The sequence below is a fragment of the Porites lutea genome, chromosome 14 (assembly GCF_958299795.1).
Source record: "Porites lutea chromosome 14, jaPorLute2.1, whole genome shotgun sequence".
Lineage (NCBI taxonomy): Eukaryota > Metazoa > Cnidaria > Anthozoa > Scleractinia > Poritidae > Porites > Porites lutea.
Genome location: NC_133214.1, coordinates 19,275,125 through 19,286,880, shown reverse-complemented (window position 1 = coordinate 19,286,880; position 11,756 = coordinate 19,275,125). Strand labels below are relative to the sequence as shown.

Sequence of the window (11,756 nt, the reverse complement as noted above, 5' to 3'; positions counted from 1 at the left end):
TCCATAACTTGTGCCCTGAATACAGCTGCTGAATACCGCTTGAATTTTACGTTTTCGTTTGTTTTCAGTTGTTTGTTTACGGATTATTATCACTGAAAAAGTGAGCGTATGTAAAAAATGAAAGAGTTCTCCTCTATTCTAAAACGGACAGACTCGCCGGCTTTTCGAGCCCGAGTTTGTCCTTTTTTTTTAAATAAAAAAAAGTTGTAAGTTGCTGTATTAACGTTTATATTTGTAGTGAAAGATTGGATTATTGTTATTAGTAGCGAAAAAAGTTATCGTTTGCTTTCCTATGTCTGTCCTCAGAGAAAATATTATACACCTTACGGTAAAATTTTCTTCCAGATATCGTGAGGTATAAATGTAAAGGCTACACATAACTGTTCGTCCGGGCCCGTTTAAAAGAAAAAAGAAAAGAAGAGAAAATGTAATGGGCTTACGGGAAGACAAAAGTCCTTAAGTCGGCCTGATTTTTCTTTTAGGTCTTCCCTTAAACACAGAAACACCGACCCTAGAAATCGTAACCTGTAAATTGCTGCTACTTAAGAGACCTACAATTTAACAATTTTTTCAATTCAGGTTTGTTTGTGGAATATTTTTTCTTAATCATGTAGCCCCTCTCTCTAAAGGTGTCTGATGCCGAAGCTCTTAGGGATGTGAAGATTTCTTTTTTTCTGGCTTAGAGTTCATGTATACCATAAGTATAGAAAGGGAGGCTTCGCTTTTAGCCCTGGCTAAATCTATATATTATGTGTGTGTGTTCGATCTTGACGTGCATTTGTATTTTTAGAATATTGAATGTAAACAGCGTAAGCTCTCTAGATGAGCCCTTTAGGCTCTTAGGGCAAATATTGCAATAAATATTGTTTATGAAAAAAAAAGTGTTTATATATACACAGTTATACGCACCTTATAACTTCATCTGCGCGTACTCTATTTTGGTAATTTCAAAACAGCTGCTATACATCACGTAACACAAAAGAGTATCGAAAAATGACTGTACAATAAATGTCACAAAATCTATCAAAGAGGTCCCTTCGGGGATTTTCTGTTTTACGTCATCCTAACCATCTCTTACTTGGGGGCGCGAACAAAATAAACGTTACCATTACCCAACGATTCCATGTGGCCCCTGATCAAGTAAATAGAGAATTTTTTTCTGGTATATACTGACTGTATATAGCAACTGTAAGTACTTCTCTAAATATACGCGTCATCCACTAGGACGCAAATGAGTGGTTAACCAACTGAGTGGCTTCAATAGCTCAGGTGGTAGAGCAATGCACCGGCATCGCAGAGGTCATGGCTTCGAATTCCGCGCAATTATTTAGCCTATCAATGCCTGGGAGCACCGAAGCAGCAAAAACGAGCCGTCTCAATCACGCTTCAAAATTCTATTGGTCTGAAAGGTTCAAGAAAAGGGGACGTTTGACCTTAACGGAGACTGATCTCATTTGCTGTTTGGTAAAACCTATACAAATTTGTAGTGAAAGTTGCTCTTCCATATTGTTGTGCAGCTGTGATAAAGAGCCAAATTAAGACAGGAAAGTATAAAACATTATGAGTCACCGTAAATGGTTACCATTAGACTTTCGTTTGGTGCGCGGGAAATCATACAACAGAAAAAAGCAAAACAAAACACCATGTTTTCACGTGGCGAGATTTGCAAAGAATTTTATTCCATTTTGAAAAGAACTTGTTACACGAAGTTCTCAGAAAGCGCTTATTAACACACAAATTAGTTCTTTCCATATCTTAGAATCTAATAAGCAAGCTTTGCTTTTGACACATAAAGATCTAGATGCGCAGCCCACATTATGATTATGTAACTAACAAAAAACCAATTTCACAATTTCAATGTAATGATCAATATTGATACCTTGAGTAGTCCCGAATTTAGAACAAAGTTCACATTGAAATGATTAGCCCGTGAATTAGCATTCTCAAGGAAGGGCTTGGCAATCCGGAGGGAGGACGTAAAGTGACTCGTTACCACTCTCCCTGAAGAAATTCAACTCGCTGAACATTGCTTGACAGAAAAAAACTTTGGCTTCTTTATATTCCTCCTCTGAACGGAATTTCTGATCAACAAAACTCTCCAGGCGGCTTCTGTCGCCCGGACGGCGGCTCTTGTTTTCTTTAAACCAGCTATAATAAGCGCTGTTCTCCTGGACACTAGGAAATAGCTCATCAGCCATCCAGCGCCAAAGCATCGTGCATGGTAGCATCGCTATAGCTAGGTATTTAGCATGCTTTTGGCTCACAGTAGTCAGGAAAGACATGTACTCTTGGGCTGCAGTGCCAGGTTGCACGTTTTGAGTATTCTTAAGATGCCAGTCTCTTAGCATCGGCGCCAAGTACTTAGACTCCCAAACAGAAGACTCGTTTTTGTAAAATTGCTCAAATTCACTTTGCCCTTGGTCTCTCATCTTTTCAGCGGCACGGTTGAATGCATTAACTGCATTGTAAAGGTAGGCGATATCTTGAACCATGTATGCGCCGTAGGAATCTGCGTTTAGTGTCGCTGAAACCATGCCTTGAATAAAGACACTTTCTTTCGTGGACTTTCGTATCATCACGCTTCTGCCATTATCAAAAAGGCGCTGGCTAAAGGAATTTTGCACAGCCGATTTTTTGGGATCGCTGTAAGAAATTTCTTTAGGAAGCTCCAATAAGTGCTTGCTCGGCTTCTTGAAGTGCAGTTTTCTGTCTGAAAGGGAAAATACAGTCAGTTAATAGTCTTAAACAAATTATAAAGCAGATTAGCAATGAACTCTTCACGTAAGAACTTAATGACTGCATAATAAACGCACCGACTTTTTGCTTATCGAAAGTGATTTTTGTCCAAGGTGTTTGGAGGGGAGGAAAGTGTTCGAAAGGTCAAAAGGCCAAAACAGTCATGCGTATCACAGTATGATAAAATACTGGGGATATGTTTGATTGCTCTCTCCGAAAACTGCTGATAGTTAACAAATGTAAGTTGATTATTTCCGCCTTTTGTGAAATGTAGCAGGCCTTTGAGTCAGTATAGCATATTGAGTAAATTTCCAAATTTCGGGATGACTTTTTTTCACCGAACAGATATTTTTCGGTGAGCCGCTCAAGTTTTCGTGTACTGTCTTTAGTAAACAGTGTTTTGTTCTACGACATGATCAAACCCAAACACAAATTTGGTGTGTTGTATAAATTTTAGCTGTAAAAAAAGATACCGAATCTCAAAAAAATTCCTTGATACTCAAGTGAAGAAGTCTGCTTCATCAAGCTTGGTAAAGAATTGATAGAAGATATTTACGTTGTTCCTTAGCTATTAGTTAAAGTTCCTTAGTTAAAGGTTTAAAAGTTTTGTTTCAAAGGGTAGCACTTACTTCTTCCATGGACTTCAGTCGGGAAGAAAACCGTTGCCACCAGGACAGCAACGGCAATCAGGAAAGCGAAAACGTTTGCTCCTAACATTGTGCCAAGCTTGGAAGTCGGTTAAAAATGCCAAGAACCTAAATACATATCGTTTATGACTACTTGAAAGTCAACTAAGCTGTCCATATAAGGAGAATTACCACATCGTTTTCAAATCAGGGATTAGGCTATCCTTCTTGCGGGTTAACAGCCCTAATTAAAAAATCATTCGAGGAGTGTCAACTTGAAAAGCCATTCAATGGAAAAAAGCTAATCACATTATAATATACAACTCAAACCTTATTTCTTTCTGCGGGACAAAAAGAACGAGAACAAGTTTTCCACTGGGAGGGGTCGGTCTGAAAGAATTGTGTTTATTTCAAAGGGGAGATCCGAAACAGAAATAAATACATATCGTTTATGACTACTTGAAAGTCAACTAAGCTGCCCATATAAGGAGAATTACCACATCGTTTTCAAATCAGGAATTAGGCTATCCTTCTTGCGGGTTAACAGCCCTAATTAAAAAATCATTCGAGGAGTGTCAACTTGAAGAGCCATTCAATGGAAAAAAGCTAATCACATTATAATATACAACTCAAACCTTATTTCTTTCTGCGGGACAAAAAGAACGAGAACAAGTTTTCCACTGGGAGGGGTCGGTCTGAAAGAATTGTGTTTATTTCAAAGGGGAGATCCGAAACAGAAATAAATACATATCGTTTATGACTACTTGAAAGTCAACTAAGCTGCCCATATAAGGAGAATTACCACATCGTTTTCAAATCAGGAATTAGGCTATCCTTCTTGCGGGTTAACAGCCTAATTAAAAAATTATTCGAGGAGTGTCAACTTGAAAAGCCATTCAATGGAAAAAAGCTAATCAGTTTATAAAACACCGTTCACTTCACTCCCATAACAACGGCGATCGCTTCCAGCCAAGACTAAAGGCAATTAGGGCAATGAAACTCCTTCAGTACAGCTCTACTGCAATACTATTGATTCTTCTCCCAGGTGACGTCTTTCCTAACCCTGGATGGATAAACTCAAGTTTGCAGAAGCCTGGCTTGAAGATTGGTCATCTGAACATTAGGAGCCTATCTGAACACCTTGATGAACTTAGGATATTTCTACGGGACAATCCTTTCGACGTGTTCTGTCTTAATTAAACTTGGCTAAATAGTTCTTGTCATGACGGCGAGCTAACAGTTAAAGGTTATAATCTCGTCCGGAAAGATCGTAAAGACGACCAGTGTGGCGGGGGCACTGCGATTTAGTATAAATCAAACCTCGTTGCACGGCTAAGAACAGATATAAGTTCGATCGATGTTGAAGCTTTATGGCTTGAATTGACTTTCCCGAACGAGAGAACAGACAACACCCTACCGAGAATCATTAGACAAGTAGAGATCCTCGGTGAATTCAAAATCAAGCTAAAGCGCCACTTTAAACAGTAACACCTGCGGTACATGTTGTCTTTGTAACTAACTTCATTGTCTAGTTTTAATGTGGTAATGTCTTTGTTTTTGAGCTGTGTCAGGGCTCCATTTAAACTAGCTCTACTAAATTGGATGCCCCTGGATAAATATTGAATTTAAAAAAAAATAAAATAATAAAAATAATATGAAAGAATTGTGTTTATTTCAAAGAGGAGATCCCAAACAGAAAGGAGAAATTTTTAAGGAAAGTTAAAATTTAGGACTGGCATGTTCGAAGAACGAATCCCATATTTCCTACCTTGGAAATCCACGTAGTTATGTTATTACGAAATTACTCAAGTCTCAAGGTCTTAATGGAAAGACGCTATGAAGATCCTGTAAATATCCTGTAAATCGAAAAAAAGGAGACTAAATAGATCCTGTAAATATCCTTGCTCTGCTACGAGCCAAAAGCGAATTGACTCCGTCTCGGCCTCTCAGAGAGTGTTTGAAAGACTAAAATTGATGGATTTTTAGAAGCGCGTTGCAAACAAACGAATGCCCGCACAAAAACACTGTTCGATTCAGTTTTTTTGGTTAACCTTCGATAGTTCATAGGCTAAATAAAAATATCTTTGATGTAAACATTTTTAAGTTACAGTGGTTCAAAGACTACCTTTTTTGAAGGCTTGATCCAAACCCTGAAAGTGAGGAAGATTTGAGGGAAAATATCCCAAAAGTTGCGGCCTAAATCTGGTATAAAACTTATGTGAAAGTAAAGTTTTAAGCTTAGTTTCTTGGTTTATAGGCTCAGACTTGCGGGCATCTTCTGGGATTGCAAACAATAGTAGATTGTAAACCATAAAAAAAGATTTGATTAGAAGTTCTCAAACTCATAAATAATTCATGAAGAGAAAACAAAGGAAATCACAACCGTGACGGTGGTTTGTAGTATATCGGATACTAATTATCATAAAATTTTGCCAACTTTATCTTTGAATTTCTCCAAGAATTATTGTTCATTTGAGAAGCTATATTAAAAACTCCACTCAGTGTTTCATCCGACATCCAGACACCTCGAAGTCGGTCTTAAAAACTTTGCTGTGCCTCGTTTTTCAACCCACTTCTCGGTGACTGGATATCGGATGAGACACTGCGCGTCGTTTTTGTGCAGGTTGGGTTTTGCAGGCTAGGTTACTAGCTTGCACTATTGATATCGAAATCAGTCTGTAACACCGTAATTTCATCACGTGATATATTGTAGCCAATTGGAATCAAGATTGCCATGTGCTTTCAACAGGCTCTTGTCTGCTGGTTCTTCGTAATCGGTAAGTAAATTGTCCCTTTTACACAATGTTCTCAAGCAGAATTACTCCCTTTACTTACCACAACATTGGCACCGTTAATCTTGGCCGAATAAAACGCAGCGGTTTGTATTTTGGATCAAGTTTAAGTCGTTTCCTGCCAAGTGAAATGAACAAACAAGCCAACATGGCGAACCCATTGCTGTCAAACAAGCATCTTCTGAAGACGAACGAGCCTCTTCTAAGGATGGACAAGGAAACCGTGAATGTCGGCCGAATAAAACCCCGCTATTTATATTTTGCACTAGGTTTAAGTCGTTTCGTACGAAGTGGAAAGGACCAACAAGCTAACATGACGAACCCGTTGCTCACAAACACGCGACTTCTGGAGATGAATGAACCTTTCCTAAGAATAGATGAGCGTCTTTTGAGGAAAACGGAGACCCTTTTGAGAGTAACTAAGCCTCTATTGAGCGAAACCAAGCCTCTTTTGAGGAAAACTAAGCATTTTGGACTTTTATCAGATTAAAGTCAAGCTTAACAAAGAACATTGATCCGTGGCATAAGCGGTTTTGTTACCGTTGAACCACTGAAATTCGTGCATTAGTCCTTTGTTACATCTACCAAGAAAAATTGTATTGTGAGAATTCTCTACATCATTCCGTTGAATCAACAAATCGTTATCTTTTTTGAATAGGAAATAATTTAGTTACAACCTAGCACAACGAAACTCAGTAAATGAGGAAGTTGTCATGGAAACACTTTTACATTTGCAATATTCAAGAACGTTCATCTTAAAAGATATGTCCCTCAAGACGAACTTCACACATTCCAAAATCACACCTCTTTAGTAAAACTATTTCCATTTGAACGTAAAAATCTTAAAACGCATTTAAGATTTCCTTGAAAAGTTCATTGACACATGTCTAAGTTGGTTGTCGTTCACTGTATTTGTACTCTAGTTCGTTTTGTTGCGCTTAGCTACAGTATTATTACTATACAAGTTATGTTACAGTTTGTAATTACAAAAAAAAGCAAATTCTTAGCGTTTATATGATTAGTACCATTGTTAAAATACCCATTGATACCACTAAGAGAATTAAAGTATTTGAATTATTAAACAGTCTCTCCTTTTATCCTGCCATTTCCCATGATCACAAACTCCCAACCCTAACATGAGACACATGTAGACATTTTATTCTTACTACAGTAACAATTTAAACTTGCTGCTTGCATTACCAATGCATCCCACGTGAACGCTTCTAAGCGTCTTGTTGTAAAATACTTTTGTCTCACTTCAGCTTTTCATGCAAACTCTACCTTTTTTAATACTTAACCTCCTTTATAGCCTTATTCCAGTATCATTCCTTGTCTAATCTATTACCTCTTCTATACAAATGCACGCTATAATCCTCTTTTAAAAAACAAAACTGAAGTAAAATGAATTTCGTAATCGTCTATTGTTCTGCTAGTGATAAGCTAGCCGTTGATTCAGGCTTGTGGACTGAGTCGTATTCCCCCAAAGAGCGAGAAAGAGTGTCTGGACAATAAGTGTTTCTAATCAAAGATTTTTGAATGACTAGTGTCTGACAAACTCATCAAGTAAATTCATAAACTTATTTAGATGTACAAAATGGTATTTAAGTTAGCCTCGCCTTCTTTATGCGATTTATGTCCTAATTTCGTTTCTGAAAGATCTAGTTATAGTCTCCGTTCTGCCAATAGTTTCTGCTTACCTTTCGTTCGTACTGAAAGGCACAAAAAATCTTTTCTCTTTTCATCAGTTCAAGAGTGGAACAGTCCTCCATTAGAAACACGCATATCGTCTTCTCCAGGTATCTTCAAGAGCAACCTTTTAAAATTCCTGCATTTTCCATCCCGCAGCTATCTTTTTTATATCGGGGATCGTTCAGCGTCAATTTTTCACACTCGTTTGAGACTTAATTTGGTGCCTTAAATTATCACTTTTTTCAGAATAATTGCTGTCCTTCACCTGCCTGTGCTCTTTGTGATGCATCTATTGAAGACATGAAACATCATTTGCTATATATACTGCCCAAGTTTTGCTTCTCTGCGTGAAAAGTTGTATACCTCCGCTGCACAATTACTTGGAAATAAATGGCATTGTGCCTCAGATAAGAAAAAAATCGATTGGCTTCTAAATGGTATTTCTACTGTTGATTTTCAAATTAACGTTAGGTTGTTTCAGCTTGGCTTGTCCAGTCGTTTATTTCGCTATCAAATCGCTTCTGTTAGTTGCTCTGTGTGTGTGTTTTTTTCCTTTATATATATATATATATATATATATACAGCTGTTTGCAAAAATTTTGAACCCCCCAGATATATAAACATATATTGGCGTGATCTGTTAATATCGTAAGGGTGTAATTTACCCATTGGCAAATATTGTTTTCTTGTGATAAAAGAATGCATGCATGATGATGCAGTTACAGGCAGGTGTGAATTTCTCCTGTTTACAGACTTTTTGCACTAAAACTGACTGTATATATTCATATTTATATATTTCTGGGGGGTTCAAAATTTTCGCAAACAGCTGTATATATATATATAATTCACCCTTACAGATAAGCAAAGATTTGTGTTCTGCTTCAATATTCACTGCAGCAGATAGCTGGCCATTAGAGAAAGTGGATGAGTATTCATTGGTGCAGTTAGCTGGTCATTTGGGAAATCACCACGTATTAATTCACCCTAACAGATAAGCAATGATTTGTGTACTGCTTCAATATTCACTGCAGCAGATAGCTGGCTATTAGAGAAAGCTGTTGAGTACATTCATATTGGTGCAGTTACCTTGTCATTAGGAAATTACCACATATTATTCACTGTAACTGGATAAGTAATGATTTGTGTACCGCTTGAATACTTACTGCAACAGATAGCTGGCCAGTGGAGAAAGTGGTTGAGTGTTCATTGGGGCAGTTACCTAGTCATTTGGGAAATTACCACATATTAATTTTCTGTCTGATTTTAGAAAAGGGCACCTTTCTCAGAGTCCCAACTATTGGCTAGAGTAGCTATCTAACGTTCCGTTATACAGTAGCGGTCATGCACGCAAGCATTGAAGTCATTGCATGCTGTTAGTTTATTGTTTTTCTGCTCCGGCCCATATAAGCTGTTAGGACAAGGGCCTCGGATGCAGGGGTGAGGGGTATAGGGGAAGAAGGGGTGTGGCTCATTAGCCAATTTCTACCATACTTGAAAGAAGCTTGGCCACTCTAAGGCCTTTTTGGTAATTTAGAAGTTAAGTCAATATGGAACCACAGAAAAGACATACATTTGTTACAGACCCTCTTCTGTTGTAGGGTACCTTTTTCCAAAATCAGACAGATATATATGAGGATATACAAAGAAAAGAATAAACAAACTTCAGCTGTTGTACAAAAAGCGTTAATTAATTCAAAATAATTACTTGGCCAGTTTCAGAGGCGTTGTAATAATTCGCAGTACTGAAACCATAAGCTGCAAATATATTTCACCATTGCCAAAAAAGCAGCACCTAGCATGGAAAACAGCACAGACGTGACACAAGGTAGGATAAAATCGCCATTAGCCAGAAAAGCTCTTTTTTATTCTATGCATAATATTTAATTTTCTATCACCGATTTTGGTTTGTTCTGTCGCAGTTTAAAAATAAGGTTCAACAACAGTACTGCAGATATTAATATAGGACTTTAAGAAATTTCAAAACTCTGGAGTTTTTTTAATATCACAATAGTTCTTTGGATTTAAATTAATATCAGACCTAGAAAATCAAAAGGAAAAATATTTTGATCTTATTTCATCGTCATCATTATCACATTAAAAGACATTCATAAAAAATTAATTGCTTTGGTATTATGCAAAAAAAGAAATTAAAAAACTCTGGATTTTAACCCAAAAATTTAATAATGGGTTTCGAGAAGTCCACAAGTTTGGCGTTAAAAAAACTGTTGCAATGCACTTTAACAGGAGCTTATCACCCTGACTTTATGGAGTTAGTTTCTAGGCCATAAAAAGTGCTTTAAATTGTGTATTTATGAGCTTGTCGTCGTGTGTTTGTCGTAAAAGGATCCAGAATTGGTGTCAAAGAGGAAAACTGAATAAGTTTCCCATTCTTTAGTAGTAAAGGCATGCTTATACTGCCTTAATTAAAGGCTTTTTGACCTTTTTAAATATCAAGAAAAGTTGAATTCTAAGTTTCACTTTCCGTTTTTTCCCTTTTCTTTGTTTATCCTGAAATCGCCAGACTTTTCCCTAACTACCAAAGTAGTCTTCACGTTCCTGACTAGCATGGCATTTATTGTATCCTTCCTCGGTAACTCGATGGTGATCTATATAATCAGAAAGGATCAGCTATTGAAGTCCACCACATTTCTTCTAATACTCAACATGGCCTGTACTTGGTAACGACTTCCGTGACGTGCCCGCCATTAATCAAGTTCTTGTTTGTTGGATTAGTTTGGATTCCTGGGAAATTTGGAGGTTTGCTATGCAAGCTGAATTTCTATCTCGTTTTGGTCGCTCTCCTAGGCTGTATTTTTAGCCGGGTTTGGATACAAACAGATCGCTTTTTGGCTGTGATCCGACCACTGAAGCACCAACCTTGGTCCAAATTCACAAAGGTTATTATTCCCGCAATATGGCTCGCGGCTATTTTACTTCCCATACACATGTGGCACGAAATTGGCGGTAAAAGTTCCTCGAGTTCAAGACTGAACATCTCAGTCTGCGACGTAGAACAAGTTCCATTAAGTATGGTGATCACGCTGAGCATATGCTTTCTACTTCCATTCACAGTGATGCTAATACTTTACCCAATCATCATCTATCATCTGTGGACAAGGCACGTTCCTGGAGAACTGAGCGCTTTGCAACAACAGAAAGCAAATCGTATGGCACGGAAAATCACCAAAATGATGATTGCTGTTGTACTTTCTTTCTTTATCTGTTGGGCACCGCAATTTATTTTCGTCTGGATACATCCTCTGGCTAGAGAGCTGGCAACCACTTACCCATCTTGTTAATTCCATTTATCCTTTGGCTACAAGCGCTTAACTCTGCCATGAATCCTGTTCTCTATGCGATCTTTAACGAACCTTTTAGACTTGGCTTCAGGAAAGTTATATTTCGTAACATTTTACCGGGACGCAACGCACAAGTCGTGCAAAGTGCACATCAAAACGTTCATCAAAGGTATCAGAATCCAATTCAAAACATAGCACTTGTAAGATTTCATAATAGCGCAGGCCTGCAGAGATAAATTTATGTCTACATCAGTAAAAGGTGCAACCACCGTGTTGAGAGTTCAAGGCCCCGGTGTCCGATTTTTAGGCCCCTGGACTCGAACCGTGCCGTCCCTTGTTTTTTTTTTTAAGTCCGAAGTGTAAATAGTGAACGTGAAGCCATCGAGTTACGAATACAGGCAGTTCTTGCAGTTCTGGAGTGCTGCTATTTAGGCAAAGAAATATTAAATTATTTCACCTTTTTGAAATTTAATTGGTTGATCAAAGGAAGATTTTTGCTTTTCTCTTGTGCACAGAGCTGCGGAACGGATTTAGAGATCGTCTATGTATTACGTAGGGATGCTCTGGAAATAACACGCAGCAGTTCGCAAAACTATATGACAGACTGCCACATT

General features: G+C 37.8%; 1 protein-coding gene across 1 annotated transcript; it reads right to left on the bottom strand.

Moving 5' to 3' along the window:
* Window positions 1–1,646: 1,646 nt before the first annotated feature.
* Window positions 1,647–3,453, bottom strand: LOC140924025 (uncharacterized). The gene is made up of 2 exons (XM_073374030.1): window positions 3,366–3,453; window positions 1,647–2,710 (listed from the first exon to the last, which is right to left on the bottom strand). The coding sequence occupies exons 1-2, from the start codon at window positions 3,451–3,453 to the stop codon at window positions 1,944–1,946; spliced, it is 855 nt and encodes a 284-aa protein (XP_073230131.1). The 3' UTR covers window positions 1,647–1,943.
* Window positions 3,454–11,756: the final 8,303 nt, after the last annotated feature.